At 55.7% G+C, this 27,936-nt stretch overlaps 10 protein-coding genes across 10 annotated transcripts; 8 read left to right on the top strand and 2 right to left on the bottom strand.

The window, feature by feature from the left end:
* Positions 1-666: 666 nt before the first annotated feature.
* On the top strand, positions 667-1,203 carry KVR01_003568 (H(+)-transporting V1 sector ATPase subunit F; the record flags this gene model as incomplete). Its single annotated transcript, XM_044789764.1, has 4 exons — positions 667-720; positions 779-814; positions 868-1,002; positions 1,063-1,203. 4 exons carry the CDS (start codon positions 667-669, stop codon positions 1,201-1,203), a joined length of 366 nt encoding a protein of 121 aa, XP_044648583.1.
* A 560-nt stretch (positions 1,204-1,763) lies between these two features.
* KVR01_002043 (uncharacterized protein) lies at positions 1,764-2,438 on the bottom strand (the record flags this gene model as incomplete). Its single annotated transcript, XM_044786080.1, has 3 exons — positions 1,764-1,871; positions 1,931-2,147; positions 2,236-2,438. 3 exons carry the CDS (start codon positions 2,436-2,438, stop codon positions 1,764-1,766), a joined length of 528 nt encoding a protein of 175 aa, XP_044647058.1.
* A 1,037-nt stretch (positions 2,439-3,475) lies between these two features.
* Positions 3,476-6,638, top strand: KVR01_002637 (uncharacterized protein). Its single transcript, XM_044781880.1, has 6 exons — positions 3,476-3,854; positions 3,908-3,945; positions 4,006-4,895; positions 4,949-5,057; positions 5,110-5,556; positions 5,635-6,638. Exons 1-6 carry the CDS (start codon positions 3,787-3,789, stop codon positions 6,273-6,275), a joined length of 2,193 nt encoding a protein of 730 aa, XP_044647652.1. The 5' UTR covers positions 3,476-3,786; the 3' UTR covers positions 6,276-6,638.
* Positions 6,639-7,163: 525 nt separating this feature from the next.
* Positions 7,164-7,499, top strand: KVR01_002071 (uncharacterized protein; the record flags this gene model as incomplete). The annotated part of the gene is made up of 2 exons (XM_044782369.1): positions 7,164-7,351; positions 7,472-7,499. 2 exons carry the CDS (start codon positions 7,164-7,166, stop codon positions 7,497-7,499), a joined length of 216 nt encoding a protein of 71 aa, XP_044647086.1.
* A 1,296-nt stretch (positions 7,500-8,795) lies between these two features.
* On the top strand, positions 8,796-11,755 carry KVR01_003012 (uncharacterized protein; the record flags this gene model as incomplete). The annotated part of the gene is made up of 5 exons (XM_044791515.1): positions 8,796-8,866; positions 8,955-9,045; positions 9,129-9,517; positions 9,579-9,849; positions 9,896-11,755. The coding sequence occupies 5 exons, from the start codon at positions 8,796-8,798 to the stop codon at positions 11,753-11,755; spliced, it is 2,682 nt and encodes an 893-aa protein (XP_044648027.1).
* A 1,091-nt stretch (positions 11,756-12,846) lies between these two features.
* KVR01_003921 (uncharacterized protein) lies at positions 12,847-14,361 on the top strand (the record flags this gene model as incomplete). Its single annotated transcript, XM_044792986.1, has 5 exons — positions 12,847-12,970; positions 13,033-13,528; positions 13,642-13,826; positions 13,908-14,035; positions 14,230-14,361. The coding sequence occupies 5 exons, from the start codon at positions 12,847-12,849 to the stop codon at positions 14,359-14,361; spliced, it is 1,065 nt and encodes a 354-aa protein (XP_044648936.1).
* Positions 14,362-14,634: 273 nt separating this feature from the next.
* On the top strand, positions 14,635-15,301 carry KVR01_002032 (uncharacterized protein; the record flags this gene model as incomplete). Its single annotated transcript, XM_044789106.1, has 2 exons — positions 14,635-14,941; positions 15,000-15,301. The coding sequence occupies 2 exons, from the start codon at positions 14,635-14,637 to the stop codon at positions 15,299-15,301; spliced, it is 609 nt and encodes a 202-aa protein (XP_044647047.1).
* Positions 15,302-15,854: 553 nt separating this feature from the next.
* KVR01_003563 (uncharacterized protein) lies at positions 15,855-18,175 on the top strand. The gene is made up of 3 exons (XM_044786915.1): positions 15,855-16,432; positions 16,495-16,770; positions 16,864-18,175. Exons 1-3 carry the CDS (start codon positions 16,295-16,297, stop codon positions 17,926-17,928), a joined length of 1,479 nt encoding a protein of 492 aa, XP_044648578.1. The 5' UTR covers positions 15,855-16,294; the 3' UTR covers positions 17,929-18,175.
* Positions 18,176-18,751: 576 nt separating this feature from the next.
* Positions 18,752-21,345, top strand: KVR01_002802 (uncharacterized protein). The gene is made up of 3 exons (XM_044788906.1): positions 18,752-19,671; positions 19,789-20,018; positions 20,075-21,345. Exons 1-3 carry the CDS (start codon positions 19,476-19,478, stop codon positions 20,669-20,671), a joined length of 1,023 nt encoding a protein of 340 aa, XP_044647817.1. The 5' UTR covers positions 18,752-19,475; the 3' UTR covers positions 20,672-21,345.
* Positions 21,322-27,665, bottom strand: KVR01_002996 (uncharacterized protein). Its single transcript, XM_044787369.1, has 3 exons — positions 27,240-27,665; positions 26,991-27,174; positions 21,322-26,936 (listed from the first exon to the last, which is right to left on the bottom strand). Exons 1-3 carry the CDS (start codon positions 27,406-27,408, stop codon positions 21,734-21,736), a joined length of 5,556 nt encoding a protein of 1,851 aa, XP_044648011.1. The 5' UTR covers positions 27,409-27,665; the 3' UTR covers positions 21,322-21,733.
* Between the last annotated feature and the right edge of the window lie 271 nt (positions 27,666-27,936).

The raw sequence follows: 27,936 nt of genomic DNA, 5'->3' as shown, positions 1-27,936 counted from the left end.
GCAAGATCCTCTTTTACTCCAAGTCTACCATGAATTGTGACAAGAGCAACCAGCCCCAGAATGTAGCGGGGATTTGGCTTGACCCGAGTTGCTGTGACCAAAGCGGTATCTTTGTGATTTCAAAATAAAGAAAATACAAGCTTTGCTGAGGTGTCTGCTAGCTACCACAGTATCTATCCTCTAATCGCCCATGGCATCACCTCCCATGGAATGATCTCTAATAGGCCAGCCTCCTAAGGGGTCAACCTCCAACAGGATAACCTTCTGTGCAACCCACTCCCATAGGACCATCCATATAGACATGGTTTCCGTACGGGCCACCTCTTACAAATAGAAGATTCTCCTTGTGAAAATCTCTGGTTGGAAGGCTTTGTGCAGAACAACTTCCTAAAGAATAGGAAACCGGAGTTGGGTGTCCATATCATGCTGCAATTGGTCTGCTGGGCGTTGAACAAAGCTCTGAACGCCGGCAGGCTTTAGGCTTGCTGGTTTCCAAATTTAGCGGGCGGGCAGGCAGGTCGCCAGCTGAGTGGGATCCGGTGGTCAGAGCTCCGAGCCGCCTGGCGTCATTACCACAGTGCCAGCCATAACTTGGGGCGGGCGCAACATCACCGACAGCCTGTCTCAACTCCAACCCGTCCTTCTCGCGCGACAGAACCGATCAATATGTCACAGGCAGACTATAGAGACAGGCAATTTCTTGCCGTGATCGGTGACGAGGTACGATCGCCCACTGCCCCTGGCTCAAACGTCGCTTGCTTGGCTGACCGACTTCCAGGACTCGGTAACCGGTCTGCTCCTTGCCGGCATTGGTGTAAGTTTCTCGGAGGGCATGAGGCGGGCAGGCCGTACCTGACATCCAGGCAGCATGTGACGGCGGGCCCAGACTCACAGAAGAACTTCCTGGTGGTGGACAGCAAGACCGACAACACCACCATCGAGTCCACCTTCGACAAGCTTATTGAGCGCAAGGACATTGGCATTATCCTGATAAACCAGCACGCAAGTCATATCTGCTTCGACCAAGCCGTGGACATATATGTCTGACTCTTTCTGTTCCAGATCGCCGACCGTATACGCCACCGCATCGATACCTACACCGCTGCCTTCCCAACCATCCTTGAGATACCCAGCAAAGACCACCCTTACGACCCTGAGAAGGACAGTGTGCTGCGGCGGGTGCGCCGCCTGTTTGGAGAATAAGGCGGGACGTTCTGGAGGCTAGATGAATTCTTGTCATGTGTGGGGGACTTCCAGCAACGAGGTGGCGGGTGTGGGTTCCCGTCGAACGAGATATCACGAATCATGGCAGACGGCTTGACTCCCTTTGAAAGGGACATATGGCTGGTATTGGGCACAGCCCTCGTCTCAGTACGGAAAGGACATTTGAGGCTTGCTGAGACGGTAGGAAGAACATCCGGCATCCTGACTAACAGGTTGAGATTCTAAGCGCATGCAAGCATATACATCACTGCTCGTCACCATGTTCTTCATATGTTTGATGCGGTTCACTCAAGTCATGACAATATGGTTGGCATACATCTTCTTCGCCCAAAAAAGAAGCACACGGACACAACACAAGAGCCCCATTAATCGCAGGTTGTGGTATTTAGGAAACGTAACAAGAACGCCGGCCCCTAATGTTTCACAGTAGGCGAATGCAACCCCCAAATCAAGACATTCCCCATCCCCTTCGACTGAAAAGTTGCTATCATATGTCACATACCCCGGCTGAGTGAGCCATCGTGCGTCTGACCGACCCCCTACAGCTCGATCTCAGCGTTGCCGGAGCTGAAGACGACAGTGGCGGTCAGGCAGGTGATGGGCTTGTCATCCTTGGTGTAAACGTCGGCGAGAACAGTGTATTTGCCCTAGGCGCGATGGTTAGCCAGACACGTCGCGAACAGATAAGGGCCGCGATGGTTCTCACGTTGGGGATCTCCTTGGGCAGCTCGACGGTCTTGGTGAGGGTCAGGTCGCCAGAGTCGATGGGGCACTCGAGATCGACGTTCTTGACCTGCTCGCAGAGGTCGGCCTTGGTGCTGATAAGGCGAATCAGACCGTACTTGACTTGCAGGGCAACGTAGGCGCCCTCCTCGATGGGCTCGGAGACGGTGCCGGAGGCCTTGATGACGAGGTCATGTCCACTATCACGGAAGACAAGAGGGTTAGCACAATAGCTCTGAGTTGGCTGTGGGTCCATATCGGTGTCTCCTGGCCGGGTGTCGCACGTACGCCTTTGGTGGGTTTGGCACCAGGTCAACCTTGTCGATGGTGATGATATCCTCCTCGTGTGCCTTGGGGCACAGCTCGAGGGGCGAGTCGCCAGGGATCTTGAGGTCCTCGTTCACGGTGACCTTGTTGCCCCCGAAGTTGAGACCGAAGCCGGCATGGGCGACGGCGGCGGAGAGCGCGACAAGCGCCGCGGACAGCCTCATGGCGAACGAAGGCTGTAATCGAAGGTGGGATAGCGGCCTGGGGGCTCGGTGTTCAGTACCTGCTCGAATGGCAGAGTATGCGAAAGCGATCGGATTTTGGACCAGCACACCAAAAGAAGGATGATGGGTTCCGTGGATGTTGTGATGCAAAAGAAGACCCGGGTCGAAGTTCGCTGGAGCGGCCGATGGCGTGCACGGGGGACTCCAGCTAACGGCGGCTACCTGTGGCGGGAGCGGGCTGGACGTCATGGGGTCGGCCCCATGACTATACGGAGTAGTGTACGGCGGCTTTTGGGGCGATCTATTGCTGGCACCCTGCCGTCAGCCACTCACAATCCAGGCCTGCCCCAGCCTCTGGGGGGCCACCAAGAATGCAGTGCGCGGCCGGCAGGAGGTCAGCCAGCCAGCCATGTGCCTGACCCGCTACAGTTACAGAAGGCCTGAGAGGGTTTCATTCGCGTCATCACGCTCGCTCTCGCAATGGCTTTGTTCGAAACTCAAGCCAGTTGGAAAGATGACCCGGGCACTTATTACACTCTTTGTCGCCGCTGAACTGTCACACCGACAGCTACCACGTTTGGATCAGGTCTACTGTTTTCAGTCCGGTGGGGAACCGTCTTCGACATCCTTTGCGGTGGTTCGCGGTTGGACAGACCAGACGGAGCAGGGGACCTTGGCCTCAACAGTTGGCCTTGCCAGGTGCCATCGAGAAGAGGTGGAACCCAAACGAGGCATCCAAATTATAATTGATTTCTTCCATAAACCAACCGGTTGATTCTACCGGTGCTCGTTGCTCCCGCAAGCAAGGCTGCAGACTGTGCTGTGCTGGCAAAGAGAATGATGGTTATTGCTGTGATTACAGTGGCTGACTTGCTGACTCTAGTACGGGTTGAACCACGATCAGAGGCTATGTATGCACGATGTTTTGGGACCAAAAGTAACCACAGCAGTAATTATTAGTGTTGTGCTACATATATTCAAGGTATTCCAGGCCTTGACAGGGGTAGCTTCTCTAATTGAAGCACGGATCAAGATTTCGTTCCCACCCGCCCGTTAGCCGTGGTACAACAAGTAAAGGTAGGCAAGCTAGACTGTGCAATGTACACGACTCATAAAGCAAGGATATGAGCTTTAAGCCACCATGACGTGCGTGGTGTTCGCGGGCCCTGATTTTCTGCCCTCACCACCATCGTCACCCTCACCCCTCGACCCCTCAGCCCTTCCTACCTGAGTACATATTAACAGTCCACCAATTCCTCTCTTGGGTAACCTACCAAGCCTCGGTTATTTCCCCGTTTCCACATCCTTTACAAGCTCCACAGCCCTACAGCGTCCCTACTTCAGCAGTATGGCCACCCTGCGGAGCTTGTACAGGTCGGATCATGCTGATCGACCAGAGCTCAACACCAACTTCAAGTTAGTCGAGGGTCTTGAGGCTTGATTGTTCTGTACAATCTGACAATTTGCAGTGTTGACTATGTGATCCACTACCAAATTCCGGCGGAAGGTAAGCCCCGAGGCTGAAGTGCGGCATCAACGCCAGAGAGCTGTGCTGACACCACAACAGATTCCACCAAAGCCGAAGCTGCCTTTGTGCAACTTGTCGAAGCACTTTCCAGCGTGGGGCTTGCCACGGAAGTCAGGCGAGGCGACGACTCGTCCGTCCTGGTCTTCGTAAAGGTTGCGTCCGAAGACCTGCTTAAGCAGCATGCGTATCGGTACAGGGTCCAGGACTGGCTGTACGGCATTCGCACTTCGGCACCGAGCAAGGACCTTGGATCCTGCTTCCAGGAGCAGCCTGTCTCCGAGGCTGAGAGGCTGAGGCTTGTCTACCTCCTGATCACGAAGCCGCGGAACGAGGGCGGCGCCGGCGTGACGCCCGGGTCCGGCCAGTGGAAATCCGTCAAGTCCGTCTTCCCACTCCACAACCACGCCTTCAACAGGGAGTGGATCAAGAAGCTGAGCACCAAGTACTTCATCGAGGAGGACGACATCAACCAGATCCGCGACAAGTTTGGGGAGCAGATCGCATTCTACTTTGCCTTCTTGCAGACCTACTTCTCATTCCTCATCTTCCCTGCTGCCTTCGGTTTCGGCGCGTGGCTTATTCTCGGCCAGTTCTCATGGTTCTATGCGGTGGTGAACTGTCTGTGGTCCGTGGTGTTCTTCGAGTACTGGAAAAAGAAGGAGGTTGATCTCGCTGTCCAGTGGGGTGTCCGGGGTGTCTATCGTATCCAGCATCCTCGAACGCAATTCCAGTTCGAGCGGGAGGCCCAAGATCCTGTCACCGGCGAGATCATCAAGGTGTACTCTCCGTTCAAGAGGCTTCAGCGCCAGCTGCTACAGCTACCCTTCGCTATAGTCTGCTTGCTTGTCCTTGGAAGTCTCATCATTTCCTGCTTCTCCATTGAGATCTTCATCTCTGAGGTCTACAACGGCCCCTTCAAGCAGTACCTCGTGAGTATCCAACACAACCTTGCGATTGTGAGCTGTCCACTGACATGCAGCAGGTGTTCTTGCCAACGCTCCTCCTGTCAGTGTTCATGCCGGCACTGACTACCATCCTAACAAACTTGGCGGAAAAATTGACCCACCTAGAGAATTATGAGACACATGACTGTGAGTCCTCAAATTATCTACGCGTTACGCACAATGCTGACATCATGTTCAGCCCATCAGGCGGCTTTTGTCCAGAAGATGTTCGTTATCAACTTCATCGTCTCTTACTTGCCCATCATCCTGACGGCATTCGTCTACGTACCCTTCGGCAAGGTCCTCGTGCCTTACCTCGATATTTGGCACGTCACTGCTCAGCACTTTACGACCGACGGCAAAGTCGAGATCCAGCCCTTTGAGATTAACCCGGACCGGCTCAAGAAGCAAATTATTTACTTCACCGTCACGGCACAGGTTGTTAATCTCCTCCTGGAGGCCGTGTTGCCTTTGATCAAGCGCAAGGTCTTCAAGAAGGTGAAGGAAGTGCAGACTGCCAAGAGTGGCGCTACCCACCACGAGGACCCCGAGGAAGAAGCTGCGTTTCTACAGCGCGTTCGAAACGAGGCGGAGCTGGATAAGTACGACGTGACCGTGGATTATCGCGAGATGGTGGTTCAATTTGGTATGTGACGCTGCGACCTTGAATTCAATTTGAATGGTTCTCTTTCCAAAGACCACTGAGAGGGCTGACTAAACCCAGGCTATCTGTCATTGTTTTCTGTCATCTGGCCACTGACTGCCTGCTCTTTCCTCGTCAACAACTGGGTCGAAGCCCGATCCGATGCACTGAAGATCGCTGTTGGAAGTCAGAGACCAGTTCCTTGGAGGTCCGACTCCATCGGTCCATGGTTGACCTCACTCGGATTTCTGTCATGGCTCGGCAGCTTGACGAGCGCCGCAATCGTCTACTTGTTCAACAAGGATCCATATGGGCCTGATGGTGTTCCGTCCAATGTCACGGGCTGGGCATTACTTCTTAGCATCTTGTTCGCCGAGCACCTCTACCTCGTCGTGCAGTTCATCGTCCGCTACGTGATCGGCAGCTTGGACAGCCCTGGACTGCAAAAAGAGCGCGCCGAGCGGTTTGCCATGCGCAAGCTCCACCTCCAGGAGACACTGGGGGAGGACTTTGCGGAAAATGCAGTTGCAGCAAACTTGGGCGCTGGTGAAAAGATCACTCGTGCGGCCCTCGAGGAAGAGGCTCGCAGGGCTTCGGTCTCCGGCTCGGGAACGCCCGAGCAGCTCTTCTGGCAGCGGCAGCGTGGAGCACAAGAGACAATCCAGGTCGGGCGAGGATATATCTCCGAAGCCGCTGCTGCAAACAAGACAAAGGCCCAATGAGCAATGAGCAATGAGGAACGAATAGTTGACGGTTTCGGCCAGTCACACTTGGAAGAGTAAAATAATTGCGCAAGGGGGATTTGTAATGGTTTTGCCTACTTCTATGTCTTGCTTGGCGTTCAGCGTATGAAGTCGTTTGGCATCTTTGGGAGAAACGGGCAATCTGTTTACAAGCGGGCGTCCACTCACCAGACAAAAGCACAAGAATGACTCCAGATCGGACTCTTCCTCAAAAGGCGCATTGCGAGGCTCGCTTATTATGGGCCAAAGGGAATCGATTCGGTGGGCGTTTTCTAGAATAGCCGCTGATACCGTTGGTCCAAGGTTGAAACTTAGTGCCCAATAGAGTATAATGAGCATCAAGCAAGTCCCGCGAAAACGTAGTGTGCCTTGCGTGGGTTAGGCATTCACTGGGCTGACTTGAATCGGGCTGCGACCGTGGCGTTAGGTCTGTGGCTGAAAGCCGACGCAGCACTGCTCGGTACAGCCTCATTCCTTAAACTACCCCATGTGACTTGTTGGGACGCATCAAGACATTGCGAGATGACGGGCTGTTTGGCTAAGCCCCAGAGCTTTGCATATACAATATGGCAGAGCCCATGGTCTCGGAGTTCATCCCCTTTCCTGTAGACTTCTAAGTTGCCGCGCGTTGCTCGACCATGTTCAGCTCCCCGAGAATCACTCGACCACGCCGACGAATTCGCTTGGTGACACAGCCTTACCGAGCACTACCTAGGTAGATAACATACCACAACAGCGGCGTCGGGTCAGCTTGATTATCTCGTCCAACTTGAACTGAAACAACTCCAACTTCCAAGGTGTTACTTCGTTTACCGGAGAACACAACATAGTTCGCGAAACCTGAGAAACATCACAAGTCCTTCCATTATGAATAGAGCTGTCGAAGATGTGGTACTCACGCCCTTTAGAGATATTGTGGCCCACGGCGAGGCCGCTGTCAAGAACGCCGAGGAGATTGGGGACGATAAGATGCTGAGAGCTGCCCAGGTGCTCGTCAAGGAAGGCGAGCGAGCTCTCAAGAGAATGGAGCCGGTGTGCCAAAAGATATACGAGGAGTATGTACTTAGGGGCGGCGTATATCTGACCGTCTGCACACAATCCCTGAGCGAAGCGATCAACCAATCTCTGAGCGGAGCGATCAACACCAGCAGGAACTAACCAATTTCTGAGCGAAGCGACAAGAAAGCTGCGACCATTTTCTGAGCGGAGCGATCAAGAATTTCTAAGCGGAGCAATCAACACCAGCAAGGTGCGACCATTTTCTAAGGGCAACCAGTCACTCTAGCCAATCAGAGCACACTATTCAACTTCAACCAAACGTCGCAAACACAAAACCACAAACTGTTTGTCTTGACACCTTTCTCTCTCTCACTCACACACACACACACACTCTCTCTCTCTCTCTCTCTTTCTCTCTCTCTCTCTGTGTGTGTGTGTGTGTGTGTCTTTCTCTCTCTCTCCCCCTCCCCTCTCCCTCACACACACACACACACCAATCGAATTGACTGTAGACACTTTTTTTTGGTCCCTGACTGATTCCAACGAGCCCCGCGTGCCCTGCTCCCGGTAGCGACAACCATTTTCGTCCTCTGCCTCTGACGCAGGACCGATCACCAGTCCCAAAGACTGCACGCAACCATCGCCGCGGCTTCCCTCGATGAAACACTCACACAACCTGGGCTGGTCGGCTGGAGGCCCCGATCGAATTGCGACGATCGAAACGACCATCGAAGAGCAATGGCTCACCGGGCGTCAAGCATTGCTGGCCCAGCAGTCCCGACAAACTTCCAGCCGTCGGATCCCCTCGATTGAACTATCACCCACCTTAGCTTCTCACACCTACGACTACCTAACAGCCTCAACTTTGTTGACCCACCCCGCCTGCTCCTGTCGGGATACAGATGCCAGCAGCTGTTTTTGGTCCTGGGCAAGACCAGAAAAACTACCCTCTCACGACTGGTCTGGTCGCTAAACAGCCCGAACCCCCTCCTTGCCAGAGGGTTACGAACTGGCCGAACGTACAACAAACCAAGCAAGCCTGCTCGGCTAGAGCACCCCCTCCGTTGAGACCCCCTTCCTCATCCTCGAGATTCGGGCCTTCCGGTTCTCACATCTACGACTGGTCATCGTGTGCCTTCTTACATCATCTTATCTTACTCACGTGGTCCAAGGTTGTGACAGTACATGCTAGCCACAGGCTGGGCCACTCTCGCCTCGGGCCTTGGGGAAGGTGCGCTCCTGCTCCGACAATGTCGACAACCGCCAGCCAGGGAGAGGAAGGAAGGCACCCTCTGCTCTTCCTGCTTCTTTACCCTCGCCTTCTCTGCCCCCCCTATTTCTCCCTCTTTCTGTCACCGACCTCTCCCCGTCACCAACCTCTCCCTCGTCACCAGCCTCTCCTGTGGCCTCTCTGCCAACATCGAACCAAGCAGCCCTTGGAAGCCGTCCAATCACACACACAAACTCTCCCTCTCTCTCACCTGGCAGCCACCCACAGTCATGGACGTCCACAGACGGGCACTCTGGATGAGGCGTTTTGAAGCCTACCTGACCCAGGCCAGGGGACTGAGGTGAGTGAAAAAGGAGGCCCCCACGACACACATCTCTGGATAGGCGCGCGGCTGAGCTAACTAACACCCGCGTCTCTGTTTCGGACAGCGCCGGCCATGTTCCCAATGGCGACGACATTGCTCGCTTTATAGAGACTGTCGCCACCAAGATGACCCCGCCCAAGCGAGATAAGCCTGTCGTGGGCCTCAGGACGATGCAGAATGCAGTCTTGAGCCTTTTTTCCGCACTCACGTTTAAGCACAACTTCAACCTACCCGCCAGGAATGCAGGCGTATCGACACCGTGCTTGACACCCTCGCCAAGGAGGGCAAGCTGACAACTGGGGTGTGGGCGGAGCGCCGCCAGGCTGGCTTCGCCATCGTCCGCCTCATAGGCCAGGCCTGGTTTGCCAGTTGTCTGGACCACGGTTGTTTATCCTGGGACGTGGCCATCTCACGCTTCCTCGCCATCAGCCTGATAACTGCCTGTGCAGCACGCTCAGGGGACATTGTGCGCTCGCGTTGTTACACGGGCTCCGAGTGCTTGCGGTGGGAACACATCGAACTCGTCCTCCCTGCTGGTCGCGAGGACCAACAACCCCCGATCCAAGACATGACTGCCAAGGTCACCATTGCATACGAGAAAGGCAAAAACTACGTTTTATCATGCTCGTCAACCATAACCCCCTGGCTTGGCCCCAGCTGCTGACGTGATGTGTGTGTGTGTGTGCAGAAACGTCCGAAACGTAGACAGGGTGGTCATCATCAAAGCTTTGGACGACGGCCAAGGCAACAATACCATCTGCCCCATCAGACTTATCCTGATCCATGCCCTTCGGACCGGCCATGTCGCTCACACCTCAGTCGCGTCACTCCTGGGGTCGCTCCAGTCGACGACGCAGAGCCGCACGGTCCGGTGGGTAGACGAATTTGACCCGGTCATTCCAGCAGCCACGGCGTCCGGGACCTCGCTTGACTTTACCAAGCCTGCCGCGGGCCAACAGGTTAACAGGACACTGAAGCAGACTGCGCTGCTGGCTGGCGTGCTAGCACCCCTTTCCAGACATCAGGGCCGGCGCTGCACGGGATATTGCGTCCCTGCCACCTGGTTCGGTTAAAGGTGTGGGGGGTGCGGTGGTGGCAAAGGCCATTGGCCACAGTCATAAGACACTGAGTAGCGGGGCGACAGATCGGTACATTGGCGGCATCAACACGGCGCTCAACAAGCTGGTTGCTGCTAACCAGCAACCCCAGGCGGATGATAATGCGTTTGGCCTCAAGGTTGCTGAGCAGGGTTACAGGAGGCTCCCTGTCACAAAGGCCGAGATTGACATGTTCTGTCTGGAAAACGGCATCGACCCTGCGCCCGGGGCCAAAAGGAAGTGGGCGCGGGAGAGGATCCTAGAGGACAACCAGGCGCACTGGGCCCAGAGGCATAGAGACAAGCTATATGCACCCCCGGAGGCTCGCCCCGACCCCCCCAGGTCGCCACAGGAACCCAAGGCCTTGGCCACAGGCGTGGTACTCAGCCTCACCGCCGCCGCAGCAGCAGCAGCCCCCGAGAGAGACCCCCTTGGGCCAAGGTCACCGAACCTCCCACCACCCGCCAAGAAGCAGCGGGTCAAGGCTGCTGCTGCCGCCGCCGCCGCCGCCGCTGCCGCAGCAGCAGGAAAAGAAGGAACAGGGTTGGGCGTCGTCCAAAACCAGCCGCCATCTTACCCCGCCGGCGAGCAGCCTGCCCATGCCACACCAGACGCACTGATCGATCCGAGATTGCTCAGGGAGTCCATTGACACCGCGCTGCGCAAGGACGGCGTCTCGGGCAACGTGCTGGACCATATCCCGGTGGACCTCACCCAAGCCGCCGCACTCGACTCGTTGGTCCTCGGCGGCGGCAGCACTGCTGTGAGTGGAGAGGGTGGTGACTCGCTGGCCCAGCAGCAACTCGCCGACCGCGTCGAGGACTGTGTCATTGACCAAGCCATCGAGGAACTCGCCGGAGAAAAGGAGGAGGAGGGCGCCGGTAGCAACCCCGACCAGACACGGCCCAAAAGCACGGCAGCTATACTTGGCCTCCCCGGTGCACAGTTTGTCGACTACTTTGCCAGGATAAACGTCGTACGCAACCATGGGCTGGTCGAGGACTCGCTCAAGCACGGCGACAGCGCCTTTGAGCGACATGTTGGCATGGGCAACTATCGCGACAAGCCTATCATGTACCTTATACGCTGCCCAAATGCTCCTCTTGGTTGTGCCTATAGTCACCAGTTCTCGACGAACGTCAACAGACACACCATCACCTGCAACAAGAGGCTACAGAGACAAGCCCTCCTAGAGGTTTCCAAGGAGCAGCATGATGATGGTGATGATGGTGATGACGATGATGCTGTCAAGGTGCAAGACGGTGGCGCCAGCAATGACAGACCCTTTGCATGTGACCGTGAGGGCTGCGACAAGCGCTATGCTAAGGAGAGCATCCTGCGCATGCACATCAGGAATACCCACGACTGGATCCCCAAGAAATGCATGCGTCCTGAGTGCCCGAAGCCAGACATCCTTTGGGCAAGTTCCTCTCAGTACAGTACTCACATCAGCAAGGATCACCATGAGGGTTGGACGCCGTCCACATGTATCGTGCCGGGTTGCCAGTCGACACACGTCTTTGGGAACAGGCTTGCGTACAGAGGACACCTCGAAGTTGTCCATAAGCTACGCGCAGAAGAGCACCGGCATTATCTTCCGATCAAGACCAAGCCCCCAGCAACGTGGCCCAGAGGCTGCCCCGTAGCAGGATGCAGTTCTACCTCCAAGTTCCAGAATACAACAAAGCTGACAAGGCACCTCAGAGGACCGCACAAGCTTGGAGATGACGAGATCAAGTCACTTCTCGAGGTCAGCAAGGCGTCTTGATTCGGGAGAGGGGGGGTGCAGCATCAGACACGAGAAGAGATTTACAGAGATGGGCAGGGGTGATCGTTCAAGGGGTGGGAGATACATCGGGCTAGCTGGCTGTCATCATTTTTGGCAATGAGGCGTTGATAATCCTCGGGGTCGACGGGGCCATATTTTCATTGCTCTGGCTTGTAGGGATACGATGCTAATATGAAATGACATCAGAGTATTGGTGATGGCTTCGCTCAAAATACTGGTGATCGCTTCGCTCAGAAAATGGTCGCACCTCAGGATCGCCAGGCTGGATAATGCACCATCACTTCCAAAGCTGCCCTATCCGGAAGATGAGGACATCCCGCACTCTCTCGCCCCCATGATATGGCCAAGAGCCTTTCAACTGCCCGAGCAAGGGGTAAATCGAGCTGCCCATCGCCAAGAGACCGCTCCGGGGCTTGGAGTTCAATCTGAACACAATCTCTCCCCGACCTCAGGACAGATCAGGGTGTCATTTCCTCCTGTGCCACGCCGGAATCCTGCTCGACGTCCTGATACTTACGAGAGTAACCACACAGGGGCGCAACCAGACTCGGCTGCATCAACTGCCAGATACCCTGGAACAGAAAATGTCCCGGCAGCTCCGCCGCACCTCTATACCCGAGGCTCCCTCGGCAGCTCTACGGTAGTCTCCAGCCAGACTTATGATTCGGACCACCACGGCGGGAGGGATTCCTATAATGACATTGTTAGCCCCATTTCGGACGTGGGCAGAGGCTCTCTAGAGATACGTGGCCAGTCGCTGCAAGTACTGCCTCTCTTCTCGGTCTCGGCCGCTAAGCCCTCCATTTTGCCAGTCGGAGGTGGCCACGTGCTGCCTAGTTATGTACAAAATGTGCCTGACGGTTTGATTCCGGTCGAGGACCAAACCGCCGAGCATTGTCCTCCCGTTCCAGTCCGGACGCCGCCGCCTGTACCGGAAGACTGCAACATAACGCTGGACAGCTCGATCTACCGTTTTAAAGGGTTCTGTAAGGGCTCCATGGAAATTATCCAAGGTGGGTTAGGGGTCAGTAGAATAAAGAAGCAGGTGAGCCCTGTGCTCACTCGTCACGATGTACAAACACACGCTCACATCGCCCCAGGGCCTTTCCGGAGGATTTAGGGAGGTCGCCAAGTGCAAGTCATGTCCGTTCGAGCTTGAATGGGCGGCTGTGGAGAAATATCTGAACAAAGAGGGTCAGTCGAATCTCCCAGACAGAGATAGGTGTCGTGTGATATCTGACGTTGGACGGCTGCAGCGAGCGAGAACTTCAAGACCGCCGGGATTGGCTTCCGCCTCCGTTTCCTCTCCAAGAGCCACTTGGCAGCGAAGCACGTCGATGACCAGGTCTACGGCTGCCACTTCTGCATACAGCTCGGTCGTACGACCCATCCGAATGATGCCACGGTTTTCTTCAGCCAGAAACAGATTTTCAACCACCTCGCCCGGCATCCTCGACCGTTGCCTCATGTCCCAGGCCTGACGGTGGTCGAGAATACTCACATTGGTCTCCATGAAAATAATTACGACTTGCATTTTACGATCTCGCCAATTCAATCTCACCTTTCGACCATGGTGAGCGATCTTGCTGCCCTTGCGACGGCCACTGCCATCCATACCTATAGGCCTACACCGACAAGCAGTGTTAAGGTGCCAAGAGACGGCCACGAAGTTGTTCACTTCGCCTCTGGTGCGAAGATACTTGGCGTGGTTTTCCCTGAACAACGATATCGAGGGGAGTGGTGTCTCGGATGGTACTGTACCCTTTTCATCTTCCACGCCATCTTTGATACATCACCAGGCGCATGGGATGATCCCAGTGGCCGCACTCGGAACTCGTGACTTTTTCAACTAACAGGATGGACAGGGCGGATCATCGATACGGGGCCTTCCCAGCGGAGATTCTCAAACACGACGGTTCCCTCAAGGGGGACATGATATTGCCATGGTCAAGCTGCAGGCGCGCCATCACCAGATGGAGGTTTTCGGCACAGGACAAGTTGAGTGAGTGGCTTTCATTCAGGAAAGGGGAGATCATCACAAACATTGGCTGCAAGTCTAATAACCACTGTCAAATATGAACCCGTATTGAACAACCAAGTGCAAGGCTAACCTTGACCACCCGATATGCAGGGCCTCACCAGGAGTACTGGTTCTGGAGCGGAACAAACTCGAAAGGCAAGACCGGCATATTCCCACGTTCTCACATTGAGCCCGGTTCGCTCGTTGAGGTCACCTCGGGATCGGGTCATTCGAGCATGGTGAGCCGTGAGACTTCAGGAAGAAGGTCAGGTTGTTATCGCGTATATCTTTACGGCACCGGAACAGTGGCTCGGGAGGGTCAATATACTGAATTGACATAGTCTGCTGAAGGGCCTTGGAGTGGAACAACCTCATTCTGTCGACCATGGAGTCTTTTACACGAAATCCTGACCAACCGCATTCTAAGGTGTAGAACAACCTACAAGGCTCCTATGGAAAATATCCACAGGCTACGAGAGTCGCAGTTCGGACCTGCCCTTTTCCTCCAGATGATTGGGTCTGTCTGTTGCGGATGCCTCAGGATCGGATTCGTTCTTTCCAGTAGTCGGCCTCTTTTGTTGGCAAGACCACCCACACACGAGAGTAAATTCGCGCCTTCCTGTGGAGGAGACGTGCCTGAACACCACCTTGCTCGGCCTCTTTCTACACAAAGGTCAATCCCCTTTCTTCCGCATCTTTCTTCCGCATCTTTCTTCCTCCAAACACGCGTTCTGAAAGTTGGGCCTCCTAGCACAACACGCTTTTGCCCTCCTCACAAGGTTAATATAGGCAGCAAAATTTACCGGAAGCATCAACCCAAAGACAAATTGACACAAGAATGGCTTGCTTCATCCCCCTTCTGGGCCTCTGCTCCCTCGCCGTCGCCAACCCAATCGCCGGCGCCGTGGACCATATCGCACACCACGTCAAGGATGATTTCTCAGCCAATGTCTCAACCCATACCACAGGTGACTTCTCAGCCAATGTCACAACCGACGTCGGCGCACACATCCCACTGAGCACTGACTATGTCGGTTGCTACGCCGAGCCTCTTGGGGGAGCACGTGCTCTCACCCGTGCCAGCCTCAAGCACCCTGCCTTGACCGTTCCCGTATGCCAGGACTTCTGCAAGGGCTACCGATTGTGTATGCTTGGTTCCTGTTTATGCGGCTTGTCCTCGTTGCTAACAAGTCTGCCTTGCAGACGGCCTTGAGTTCGGAAACGAGTGTTATTGCGGATATAAACTCGACAGTGGGGCGTTCCAAGTCCCTGACAGTGCCTGTGGTGCTCCCTGCATTGGTGACCTCACTCAGACCTGTGGCGGGAACAACTTGCTCAGCCTTTACAAGTCGAACTTCACGCTGCAGGTGCCCAAGGTCGATTACACCCCTAAGGGCTGCTTCGCCGAGCCTCCGAATTCAAGGGCTTTGCGCAGAGTCATCGCCACAGACAAGGTATGTCTCGCGTGTTTGTGCTCCGTTCATGCCGCAGGCCAGCATAACTGAGGTGTGACATAGTTGACGAGCAACAAATGTTTGGTCGCATGCAGCTACAACAAGTTTAAATATGCTGGTCTCCAATACGGCACAGAATGTTGGTGTGGAGACACTCTCGACCCCCTCGCTAAGCCGACGGACCCATCCAAGTGCTCAATTCCATGCAGCGGAAATTCATCGGAGACCTGTGGAGGCAAGCTCGCCTTGCAGTTGTACGTGAAGGACTTTGGCATGGCCGACTTGGAATGACGGACGAGGCAGGTTGGACGCATACACAAGCAGTTCCCAAAAAACAACACCCAAAGCGCAGAGGCCGACTCGGGTGCTTCCTACCAGTCTTTCCTATTGTAGTATGATTCACCAGTAGACCTAGGTACTCGACCGTACAGATCAACACTGTCAAACCTTTACCCTCTCAAGGGCTATCTTTTACCCCAGGCTTGGCAGTATTGATCAGCGTGCTCCGTATAAAACGAGTGGCATGTGGTACTGCTACTTTATTAGTGTCGACTGGTAGACTACAGGCCTGACAGAAAACCTTGGGTGTGGAGAATATTTCCCCGCGCTTCTTTGACCCGAGGCGAGCAAGGGTCCCAACTGAACGGTCCAACGGCTCGGCATGTATTAATAAGGACATCCGTGGCCACCCGTCGCCGGGATGCTGCTGCTGCTGCTGCTGCTAAGAGCAGATGCCATTGACTTTCTGGAACCCCAAATCCAGGCGCCACATCCACCCTGTCGGTCGGTGACGGCATTCATTTTTGAAGATTCCGGTACTGCGGCCGAGCTAGTCACACCCGACCGGAAGCTGATTCAGAGCCTGTGGTCCAGGAATCCGCCATCGCATATCTAACACTTGATCCCTCCGATCGGCCAGGTCAGGACTATTCTCGGCTTTGCGCCTGCGTCGTCCTTAGTATAATACCACGGAAGCACTTGCCCGGCAACTGCACCTTATTTTCTCAGCTGCAGCACCAGGATACCCTCTGAATAACAGCAAACATGTCTCTCACAGGGCAGGAAGTCGCCAAGCACAGCACCCAGGAGGACTGCTGGGTGGTGGTGCATGGCAAGGCATACGATGTGACAGAGTTCCTCCCTGAGCACCCCGGGGGGATGAAAATTATCCTGAAATATGCTGTGCGCCAACGTTGTCTCTCTGTGTCTGTTCCTTGGGCAAGCGGCTGACGTTCAGATTGCAGGGGAAAGATGCTACGGAGGAGTTTGAGCCCATCCACCCCCCAGACACGCTGGACAAGTACCTGGACAAGTCCAAGCACCTTGGTGATGTGGACATGAGCACGGTCGCCAAGGAGGAGAAGGAGGTGACGGCCGAAGAGAAGGAGCGCCTCAAGCTTATCGAGACGAAGCCCCTCCTCGACCAGTGCTACAACCTCATGGACTTTGAGGCTGTGGCCAGGAGGATCATGAAGAAGACGGCGTGGGGGTACTACTCCAGCGCAGCTGATGACGAGATTGTGAGTGCCGCTTACTGGTCTGGTTCATGTGACTGGGGATGAGGCGGCGGTCTACAAAGATTACCCGAGCTAACGCAAGACAACAAAAACTAGACGATGCGTGAGAACCACGCAGCATTCCACCGGATATGGTTCAGGCCGCAGATCCTGGTGGACGTGGAGAAGGTTGACTTCTCGACGACGATGCTGGGGACCAAGGTGGACATGCCGTTCTACGTGACGGCGACGGCGCTGGGCAAGCTGGGCAACCCGGAGGGCGAGGTGCTGCTGACGCGGGCGGCCAGGAAGCACAACGTGGTGCAGATGATACCGACGCTGGCGTCGTGCTCGTTCGACGAGATCATGGACGCGGCGGAGGGGGACCAGGTGCAGTGGATGCAGCTGTACGTCAACAAGGACCGGGAGATCACGCGCAAGATCGTGCAGCACGCGGAGAAGCGGGGGTGCAAGGCCCTTTTCATCACGGTGGACGCGCCGCAGCTGGGGCGGCGGGAGAAGGACATGCGCAGCAAGTTTGACGACGCGGGCAGCAGCGTGCAGAGCGGGCAGGCGACGGACAACTCGCAGGGGGCGGCGCGGGCGATCTCGTCGTTCATCGACCCGGGGCTGTCGTGGAAGGACATCCCGTGGTTCCAGAGCATCACCAGGATGCCCATCATCCTCAAGGGCGTGCAGCGGGTCGAGGACGTGCTGCGGGCGGTGGAGGCCGGGGTGCAGGGGGTGGTGCTGTCGAACCACGGCGGGCGGCAGCTGGACTTCTCGCGGTCCGGGGTCGAGGTGCTGGCCGAGACGATGCCGCGGCTGCGGGAGCTGGGGCTGCAGGACCGCATCGAGGTGTTTGTGGACGGCGGGGTGCGGCGGGCGACGGACATCATCAAGGCGCTGTGCCTCGGGGCCAAGGGCGTGGGCATCGGGCGGCCGTTCCTGTATGCCATGTCGGCGTACGGCTTCGAGGGCGTCGACCGGGCCATGCAGCTGCTGCGCGACGAGATGGAGATGAACATGCGCCTCATCGGCTGCACCAGCGTCGACCAGCTCAACCCCTCGCTCGTCGACACCAGGAGCCTGTTCAGCCACGGCAACGGCGTGCCCCAGGACAACCTCGCCTGGTCCACCTACGACCCGCTGGCCAACCCGCCCCAGAGGCCCAAGCTGTAGGTGTCTGTTGTGGTTGTGGTTGTTGTTGTCGTCGTCGTCCTCTTGGCCTGCTTTGTGCGTGGGCGTGTGTCGTGGGTTGTGGGTTGTGGGCTGTGTGTTGATGCGTCATATTTCTTCCTGCTGTACGAGACTTTTGAGCACAAGACGAGTTACAAATCAGAGAGCAGACACACATACCGGCGTTGGGTGGTGGTGTGGTCACAGGCCAGCGCGCTAAAGGCTGTCAGGCTGGCGGGCGTGCCGTAAGCCTCAGAATATCTATCACAAGATCACATCCCATCAACTGAGTGAGACAAGCAGGATGGATACCTACGTATCTTTTTATGACGCAACCGGCGTGGGAAAACCCCTCCCCTCCCCAGCTACTGGAGCAGCCCGTTCCAGCAGGAGCTAATCCCAAGACGAGACGGCCCATGGACAAAACCAGCACAAAGGGCAAGAGAAGCAAATGAAAACCGACTCGTCTGTTCCACAAAGCACCCGTATCGATGTGAGATGCGAAGGGTAGGCGCATGGTTGACCACCGGCAGAGTGCTGTGGCATCCTGGTGAAATTCGTGCATCCATGCTGTGTCCGGACCCTCGTGTAAGCTGCAGGCAGGCTGCTGCAGCACTGCAGCACTGCAACACCGCAGCAGCATCTAAGGTAGCAGCATGTAGAAGCTGCAGCCTGCAGCCTGCAGCCTGCAGCAGATCATACACTGTACTGTGTAATATCTCTGCTCACCGCGTCTCCGTGCTAGACTAATACCGCCGTGGCACAGCACAAGTCTACCCTTCCAGCGTTCCTTGTTGATGGGACAAAAAAAAGTGCATGCGCCAAGCAGGCTCAGAGCCTTGGGACCCCTGCCCGCGGTATCTCAATTCCATGCGGCTTCCCTGGGGCGCACCCCCAACTGCCCTAGGGCCTAGAGACACAGCCCACAGCCAGAAGGGGGATCGACTACCTGACTGACTGACTGACTGACTGGCATTGTTTGCTAGCAGGGGGGCACTTGGGGTCAGCTGGTACAACTTCCGCGCCTTCGTCTGCCTTCCTCGTCGTCTCTTGTTGATCTCATCTCCCGTCACACTCCATATTCCTTCAACCTTTTTTTTTTCCTTCTTTTTCTTTCTTCCCCTCCTCCTTCTTCTTCTTCTAGCTCCTCTTCCTTCGGCCCTTGAGCGTTATCCTATTTTAGACTTGTCCTCCTTCCTCATATCCTCCAGTCCCGCTCCATCCCCGGTGCAACGCATCCTGCCCTGTCGTCATCCAGGTCCCACCCGCGCTGATCGCCAACGCCTTCACATGGCCATGACGCCCTCCTAAGAAATTCACCTCCCCGAGCATGCCAAGCTGCCACCGGCCCTTCCGTTCATTCCTTTCCCAGCCGACAGATATAAGCAACCAGCAATAGCATTACCAACGACTGGCCTGCAATTGCTCCACCAGTTTCACGGCCATCATACAGACAGACGCTGGGGACACAATCTCGCCCCGTCGCGAGGGAGCACGTCCGTCCGTCGAGTCCAACAAGGTGCATACTGCATAGCAAAAAAGACGCCGCCATGTCGTCGGCCCTCGAGGCCAAGATAGTGGTGCTGGGCTCCCAGGGGGTCGGCAAGACATCTCTGGTCATGCGGTACTGCAAGGGCGAATTCCAGCCCTCCCAGCTGACCTCCACCGTCGGCGCAAGCTTCATGACCAAGCGCGTCGTCGACAGCGATACCGACACCGTCGTGCGACTGCAGATCTGGGACACAGGCAAGTCAAGTCAAAATTCCAAGAGACAAAAGTCTCGAGTACAAGTCCGAGTCACCGCTTGTCTCACTTCCTAGCGCCCGTGCCCCAGATGCTAACTATGCGTCTGCCCACTTACAGCCGGCCAGGAAAGGTTCCGGTCCATATCGCGCCTCTACTACCGGGGGGCCAACGCCTGCATCCTGTGCTACTCCATCACCGACGCCCAGAGCTTTGCTGATATGGGCGCCTGGCTGACCGAGCTCCGCCGCAACCTGCCCCACGACATTGTCCTCCACGTCGTCGGCACAAAGTCCGACGTCGTCGCCCGCGAGCCCTCCAAGCGCGAGGTCCCATTCGAACGTTGCATTGTGAGTAGCTTCCTTCTTGAGTGGTCTGTCCGAGTGGCTGATCCTGACTCATCTAGGCCTATGTCGCCGAAAACCTCGCCCCCGGCCTGAGCTCTACACCCCCGCCCACCGCCACCCCCGGCGGACACCTCGGCGCGCCCGGCGCGGGGAGCCTGAGCGGCAGCGGCGGCTTCTTCTCGAGCAGCGACTGCACGTCCGCCGAGCCGCGCAGCCCGACCTCGAAGCGGTCCTCCGGGTTCTGGGGCCAGGAGGTGGGCTGGGACGCCTGCCACGAGATCAGCGCCGAGTCGGGCGAGGGCGTCGAGGAGGTCTTCAGGGTCGTCACCCGGAAGCTCGTCGAGCAGAACCGCAAGATGTCCGCCGCCCTGCTCGCCGCCACCGCGACCCCCGGCCTGACCCCCGGCCTGGACGGCGGCGCCAGCAGCCACGACGGCGCTGGCGGGCCGGGCGGATACTTCGACGGCGCGAACGCCAGAGGCAGCTTCAGGGTGGGCAGGGACAGGCGGTCGTGGCTGTTCTCGCCCAACTTCTCGCCTGCTGTGACCATCGAGCGGGGCGCCAGCTCACAGCAGCAGCAGCAGCATCAGCAGTACCAGGACGGCGAGTACAGCCAGCCAGATTTCGAGCAGCGCAGGTCAAAGAGGTGTTGCTGAAGACATGAACCACCGCCGCAGCGACTTCTTCTGGCTCGGGGTCTTGACACAGGCTGGGGCCTGTTGGGACCATCATGGAGAGAATCTGGCACATCAGCCGCACCCACAGAGCGACCAAATATCGATCGTCGGGTGCCAGGAGAGATCATGAGGAGGAACGAGTAAACGGGGGACGAAACGTACACAAGCGACGAAGACGGGGATCCGGAATTGTCCCGCGCTACGATACCCGGGTTGTTGACGAATTTCATTTGCCTTCCTTTTTATTCCTTCTCTCATTTGAGGGACGCACACGTTCGCTGTCATCTGCAGCTTTTGAAGCCCGTCGGCCTGGAGCAACGGTCAGGTCGGGCCCGGGAAAGGCTGGATGGATTGGACAAATGGCATCGATCGCATGACAGGCACGTTTTCGACCCGCGCATTCTGGAATTTTCTGCATGCATCAGGTTTCTTGCATCTTTCCTGCATAAGGGGTTTTTGTTTTCAAGGGTGAAGGGAATAACATATCATCCGGCCAGCGGCGTTTAGGATATGTTTATACACGGTGGCGCCCACGCATTCCCACACACAAGGCATTCGGTCAGTCAGTCAGTGTTAGATTATCACGGCTGTAAGCAAAGGGACGGACCTATAATATCAAGACCCACGAGGGCAACATGGCCTTGCATTGTGAATTATCAGCTGTCCCGACCTGGGATCAGCTACATGTGTGTGTGCTATTATTGTGTGGTGACTGCGTGCCCATCCAGCCATGAGCTAGCTAACAGGTCAAGCAGCTGTCTCGTCTCCTGATGTAGCAAGTCTAACTCCCACCAAGATGAGGTATCATGAATATTGTCCCCCGGGGTGAAGAAATGAGCCCCTGTGACGCCCATCAAATTTCTCCCCGCGTCCGTGTGGGGAGACCAAAAAAACGCCTATAAGCCCTGGTCTCTTGCCAGCCGAGGCTCTCCCTTTTCTCTTCTTCGTAGCCCACCCAGCCAAAACACATCATTACCTGCAAACAGCAACTCTTTCCCCCGCCGCCCAGATTTCCTCACGGCCCGCCGATCAGCAAGCACTCTAAAAGAACTCCATATCATCATCGTCATCCGCAACGGCGCTCTTGCGGGGCCGCCCGCGCTTCCGCACCTGCGAGGACGAGCGCTGCCGCTTCTTCCGGCCGCTCCCGGGCGTGGAGTTGGACTTGCGCTTCCGGCCTCGGCCCGTGTCCGCACCGTCGTCGTCCTCGTCGCCGCTGGGCGTGGCCGGGTCGTCCCCGTTGGCATCATCATCCTCGTCTGCGACCTTGAACTCCCTGTCGACGTTGAGGAGGTCCACGAACGACCGGCACTGCTGCATCATGCGCTCCTGTGAGGAGAGTGAGCCCATGATCGAGGCGATGTCCTCCCACAGCTTGTCGCCCGTGACCGTCTGGACCTTGACCGGCTTCGTTGTGTCCTTTTCCTTGTTGCTCGCCTTGGACTTGTGGTTGTGCCTGCTCGTTCCGAGGTTGTATTGCCGACGGAGGTACGACCGCGCTTCCCACATGGCTTGCAGAATCATGGACCCAGCTGCCAGCTGCCGGAGACGCTTGGCATCAACCGCTGGTGGGGGTGGAGCAAACACTGGCTGATTTTGGCCGTCAGGAGCAGCCTGAGGGTTAGTCACTGCGTCCATCGTAACCTGGAAGATTTCTGCCTCGATCGCTTGGGCGACGCTAGCGCCTGTACTGGTCACAAGCTTCTCCATGGTGGTCACCGTGCCAAACAGCTCGCTCACGGTGGCGTAGTCGAAGAAGGCCAGATTTTCGATGATGAATTGAGACAGTTGAACGTGACCTGGCATGTTCCCTCTAGTATCTAGCTTTGCAGGCTCAAAGTCAACTTGCCCACAAAGCTTGTCGAGGAACTTCGATCGATTCTTGGCCTTGCTGGATTTGAGAACCTCCATCATAAGATGAAGCTTGGACGTGAACGGATCGGTGGTGGCACCGCGAGGGTCGCGAGCAATGTCCCGCTGATAAGCGAACGCGGACTGCACTGCCTTGGCGTACTCTCGCTCGAGGACAGTCTCGTATTTGTCGTGCAAAGCGCGGTGCTCACGGAAAGCCAGCTCTGAGATCTTATTGACTGAAGAGGTCTCTAGTGTGATCAAGGTGACGCCGGTTTCCTTGGGGTGGACTAGACCTTGGCGGTTGATGCTCGCCAGGACCTCGACAGCCAAAAATGCGTGCTCGTCCTGCGTGGCGAGCGCTATTCGTGTGATATCCGAAAGAAAACGCTGCGTCGTGGCGCTGGAGACATCGTCATAGGTGGTTCCGCCCATGACTTTGAGGTTCAACTTCTCGCCCTTCTCATCTTTGGCAGCGCCTTCCGAAGCTGCTTGCTCAGAGCGTTGCTCCTCCGTGAACAGAAACTCCTTGATGGATCCAAGAATCATCGTCTCCAGCACAGGGACTTGCTCGTCAAACACTTGCTGGAATGTCGTATACACGTTCGCGGACACATAATTCCTTGGCCAGGATTGACATATGAGGCCAACAGCATCAAGCGCAGACTTCCTCGCTTCAAGAGGCTGTGATGGGCTTGCAAAGGGGATAACCACATCAACCATGAGTTTTGAGACTGTGCTTCCTTTGAAAGATGGGAATGCAGCCTTGAATGAGGCCAATTTGGTCTCCAGGTCGCAATGCTTCCCCACCATTCCCACGATGAGCGAGTAGCGATCGAACGTTCGCATGGTCTTGTCGTCGAGGGCCCTGCCCTGTGTCGCGGCCCGGATCTTTTGTATCCCTTGCAGCGCTGATAGCGCTAATCGTGAGAGCTTCTCTATGCTTCCAAGCAGCCCGCTGATGATCCACAGGCACCCAACCACATCGTCCAGAAGTGCCCGAGTCACCTTGGGTACGGCTTGCATCAGAGGATTCAATATGTCGGTAAGGAATGACTCGTGAACATTAGACAATTGCGGCAAGACGCGACGGTAGATCACTACCACCGCTCGAGAAATTGCCAAGTCTTCGTTAGTAGCTATGCTTGCAACTGTGGATTGCAATATCTTGATTTGCTCGAACGTGAACAGCTTTGCGTCGGCCTTGGCGAAGATCATCAGAAGCTGCAACGCTTCCCTTTCCGAGTCCGAGTGATGGAAGAGGTCGAAAATGCTGCCGACGAGGATCTGTCCAACTTTGAAGTTGGTTTCTTTGGACCCCAGTATCGACTGGAAAACCTTGTCCAGAACTGGGGTCACATTGCCCTGCTTCACCGTCTGCATCATAAGGGAGACGTGATCCGTAAGAGACGTCTTGTACGCTGCAGAGCCCTCTGCGGACGAGTAAGGGCTAATCCAAATTTCCTCGATCATCTGTCGGGCGACTTCTCGTACACCCTCGTCAGGGTCCTGTACACGATGGAGTAGACCATTGGCGATGTTGCTGCGAACATTCTTGTCCGAATTGCGAAGATAGATATCCCGAGCGAGCTTCATTGCACGTTTTCGAACCCCAACGCCAGTGTCTATGAACCGGTCGATGACAGTCGGAATCAGCTGCTCCTCCAGCACTGGTCTCAAGTCGATGCACTTTCCAATCAGGCCAAGTGCCGAGTCTCGCACCTGGGGTGAGGAATCGCTCGAGCACTGCAGGATTCGGTGAATAAAAGTCGAATCTCCATCGAGTATAGCAGGATCTGTCTCCAGAACATCATCCACACTTTTGAGACTCTTGCTGCGGACTGTAGCTTGGTCAGACGTCATAAAGCGAAACAAAATGTTGAGAATGTGCCTGTATGATTCACAGAATTGCGACCGAATGAGGATGATTTGGTATGAAAGCTTCGCCAGAATGGGGGAGACTTGTGCGAAGCTGTACTCGGTGGAAAGCCAACGACGATCCTCGCTCATCATTCTCAGCCGGTAAGCGAGTTTTCCAAATTCAGGCAGCCGGTCATCGTCGTCCACATTGTTCAGTATGTCGTAGGTGGCATCTACTTTGCTGGCCCAGTCTGTGGTCAGAAAGGACACGGCGCTGGACAGATGCGGGTCTTCGGAGCATCGCTGGTCAAGATACTCGAGGCATGCGCGGTAAGGCCCAGCCCATGATAGCAGCTGATCTGGGCGTGATCTGAGCTCGAGCGCTAAAGATGCAAGTTCAGAGAGATAAACTCCTAGCCCGTTGGCTTCCGTGGCATCCAGGGAATTCGCGCTCCGCCGGACTTGCGACCTCAGCTTCGAGATCGCAGCGCCCATAGAACCAAGAACTTCCAAGGCCATGTTTTTGGCGGGAGCTGCCGTCCTCTCGCCGTCCACGAGACTCATCATCCTGCTCATGAGGATTCGAAGAAGGAGCTCAGAAGCCGGCCAATCTGCGGAATCCAAGCAAAGGATGAGATCTTCAAGAAAGTTCTCAAGAATTCTGCGGAAAGGCGACTCGCCCGTCTTCGTAGATGTTTGCGCTCGAAGAACCATGTAGTTGATTACGTTGGCCGCACTTGCCCTTGTAGCTTCTGCCAAGGGCGCCGAAATTCCATGAAGCTCTACAGCAGATCGCCCGTGCTGAGAACCTGCTTGTTCTTCGCTCTGGATAGACGAGTTTCGCAATGCAGCAGGGACTGGAACATCGCCGTCGTTTTGCTCATGTTCGCCGTCCAGTGATTGGAGGAGCTTGCTCTCAGAAGTCTTAGCATCGGTGGCTTTGCCGGCGCTCGTTTGAATCAGACGTAGTATGAGAGCCGATACTGGCTGAATACTCCTGCCATCGCTGAGCTTGAACTGACGAGCTTTCTGCTTTGTTTGCGGGACCTTCTCTATTTGAGACAGGACGTCGTCAATAATGCCATTTCGGCTCTGCGGGTTTTTCAGAAAGATCTGCGATAGCATGTCCATTGCCACCAGGCGGATGCCATCAAATTTCTGGACTCCAACAATAGAGTCGCGGTCTGTGTAGGCGTTCTCGACAAATATGAGGGTAGATGAGATGGTCTCCAGGGCGGTAACGTGAGATTCGGACAAATCTATGCTGGCCACCAGGGTAGTCAGAACGGAATACAGCCTGGTGAAGCTAGTAAACAGATTCTGAACGGTTTTCTTGTGTGGAAGCAATTTTTCGAAGAGGTCTTTGCTATTGTCCTTGGAACCGGCCTTGCTTCCTTGCTTTTCTTCCTTCGTGATGCCATAACGACGGACCTTCTCTGTCAACGGCACAATGATATTATCCGTAACCTCGCGAAAGAGGCTCAGGCAGTCCCGTATCAAGTCCTCTGAGTAAAGTTGTTTGTCCTCTCTGCCAGCAGACATTATCCTCAAGGCAGTTCGGGCGGCCCTAAGTGCAGTGTCGACTTCCTGTAGCTGGTTGGCCCATAATTGTGCGTCCGACTCGCCCCAGCCTTCATCAACCTTCAGGTCCAAGTCTTGGGTCTGCTTCAGCGCACCATCGCAGAGACGCTGCACGCGCAGGATGTCATCCACGGGAACATACACAAAAGACCCTAAAGATATGGCATTTTGCAGGAGGGGTTGTACTTTTTGATGGGCTGCTGTAGTCATCGCCGGCTCCTGGTGGGAGTTCAAACAGACAAGTGGGTTTGACTCCGATTGAGTGGCCGTGACACTATCCTCCGCCTGAAAGATATCGAAGAAGCAGCGGCAGAGCTGATGATAGGCCGAATCAGCCCTCTGTTTTTGGTCACGACTTGCCCCGTAAACATCTTGACCATCCTGGTACGCATCATGTCTTTGCTTCCGTTTCGATAGGTTTGTGGGCTCATCAGGTTCTTCCTGGACCTTGAGGTATTCCTGCTTGTTGAATGACGGCGCAGCTGGTAGGTCTATGGAGATTTTCCCAGGTACCTGTGAATTGTTCAAAGGCCGGGATGCCCCCTGGGCCGGTAATTCAGCGATCTCGTCCACATCTCCTGCGAGTGACGGCTTTGGAGAGGGAGGCGGCGACGTCTTGACCCCAGCACTGTTGTCTGGCGCGGCATCTGGCGCGGCGACTGTATTTGCGGCTTCGTACTGTTTCTTAGTGGGTATGAAGACGGCAAAACGAGGTTCTTTGTGCCCAGGAACCTGGCTGCTCGAGGCAGGTTTGCTTTCTCGCTTCTGTGGTCTAGCAGGGCCGGGGGCCGTGGAGGAGTGCTTCCCATTGATGCGCGGTGCTTCAGTTGTTGGGTATGTATAGGAGACAGATGTCTTTTCGAAGACCATCCTCGAGAAAGGGGACAGATTCTGAGAGAGACTGTTCGTCGGGCCGTTGAGTGTCGAGGTTTTGGGGCACGTCTTGAAATTGCTAGAGCCCTCAGTCAGTGGATTGCGCCTCACCGTACACCAAGCTTGCACCTACAATTGCGCTATCCTGCTCGGGTTCAGAAGATTCTGCACGTGCTCTAGGCTCTGCTCTAGGCGCCTCGACGTATTTGACGGGTTCGCAGCATCCCTGTTCAGATTATCGAAGTCATGTCGGGGGACGAGATCGGCAAGACGAGACGAAGATGGGCCAGCACCAAGGTTTGGAGTGGGAATGATATCTAGGAGATGATCAGAGGGACAGACACCTGACTGAAGTAACCGCAGAGGGATGGAACAAACATACCCGACTCGAAGGGAATGACGGAGGTGAAAGGAGAGTATGGAAGAGCCTCCTGCAGTGTGAACGGGCGCGAGAACCTCGGTTGGTGACCAGATGGCTGCGCAGGAGATTCGGCGCCATTCTGGGCGCCGTTGGCATTCAACATCCTTGGATGCGCCATATCGAGAGTCATCCACGCTTCATGTCAGTAGCCATGCATGAAGAGCCCTCGAAAGCCGCAGCCGGGCAGGGGTCGCTCTCCCGTTCAGACCAGAACAGCCTGGCCCTTATCGAGGGTAATCGCCGCACTCGCATGTGTTGAGCTGGACTGATCCGGAGACGATCCCGTAGGGCCAGAGTCGGAGGTTCGATGGCGAACAGCGCGATGGTTCCGTGGGCGTGAACTCGAGGAAGTGGGTGGAGGTCAGAGAGGTGCACCCTTGAACGTTTGCGGGTAGGTATGATGGCAGACCAGGGTCCATAGCTGCCTGCCACAGTAACAAAGTGTGGGTGGGTACTTGGGTACATCAATACCTGGCTACCGGGACTCGCTTATCGATTAGACCCATACTTGGTGAAGCTTCGGCCATAACCTTGCATGCCAACGAAAAAAAATATGCCACTCTCGACCAGAGGCGCTCCATGCTGTCTCATCCACTTGGCTCTGAAAACACCACATATGTCAGCTCCGCTTCTGATCCGGAACAACCAGCAATTTCTA

This window comes from Diaporthe batatas, assembly GCF_019321695.1.
Source record: "Diaporthe batatas strain CRI 302-4 chromosome Unknown Contig00003, whole genome shotgun sequence".
NCBI lineage: Eukaryota > Fungi > Ascomycota > Sordariomycetes > Diaporthales > Diaporthaceae > Diaporthe > Diaporthe batatas.
Note: the sequence above shows the minus strand (reverse complement) of the source record. Positions and strands in the feature narration are given on the sequence as shown.

Excerpts from the sequence above, each read along its gene's own strand:
- KVR01_003563 (XM_044786915.1), top strand. The coding sequence starts at position 16,295 with ATGTCTCTCACAGGGCAGGAAGTCGCCAAGCACAGCACCCAGGAGGAC. Across the intron at positions 16,433-16,494 it reads AAATTATCCTGAAATATGCT|GGGAAAGATGCTACGGAGGA; the intron begins GTGCGCCAACGT and ends TTCAGATTGCAG. Across the intron at positions 16,771-16,863 it reads GCGCAGCTGATGACGAGATT|ACGATGCGTGAGAACCACGC; the intron begins GTGAGTGCCGCT and ends AACAAAAACTAG.
- KVR01_002996 (XM_044787369.1), bottom strand. The coding sequence starts at position 27,408 with ATGACTCTCGATATGGCGCATCCAAGGATGTTGAATGCCAACGGCGCC. Across the intron at positions 27,175-27,239 it reads CGTCATTCCCTTCGAGTCGG|ATATCATTCCCACTCCAAAC; the intron begins GTATGTTTGTTC and ends ATCATCTCCTAG. Across the intron at positions 26,937-26,990 it reads CCGAGCAGGATAGCGCAATT|CAATTTCAAGACGTGCCCCA; the intron begins GTAGGTGCAAGC and ends TGAGGGCTCTAG.
- KVR01_002637 (XM_044781880.1), top strand. The coding sequence starts at position 3,787 with ATGGCCACCCTGCGGAGCTTGTACAGGTCGGATCATGCTGATCGACCA. Across the intron at positions 3,946-4,005 it reads CTACCAAATTCCGGCGGAAG|ATTCCACCAAAGCCGAAGCT; the intron begins GTAAGCCCCGAG and ends ACACCACAACAG. Across the intron at positions 5,058-5,109 it reads GAATTATGAGACACATGACT|CCCATCAGGCGGCTTTTGTC; the intron begins GTGAGTCCTCAA and ends CATCATGTTCAG.
- KVR01_002802 (XM_044788906.1), top strand. The coding sequence starts at position 19,476 with ATGTCGTCGGCCCTCGAGGCCAAGATAGTGGTGCTGGGCTCCCAGGGG. Across the intron at positions 19,672-19,788 it reads ACTGCAGATCTGGGACACAG|CCGGCCAGGAAAGGTTCCGG; the intron begins GCAAGTCAAGTC and ends GCCCACTTACAG. Across the intron at positions 20,019-20,074 it reads TCCCATTCGAACGTTGCATT|GCCTATGTCGCCGAAAACCT; the intron begins GTGAGTAGCTTC and ends TGACTCATCTAG.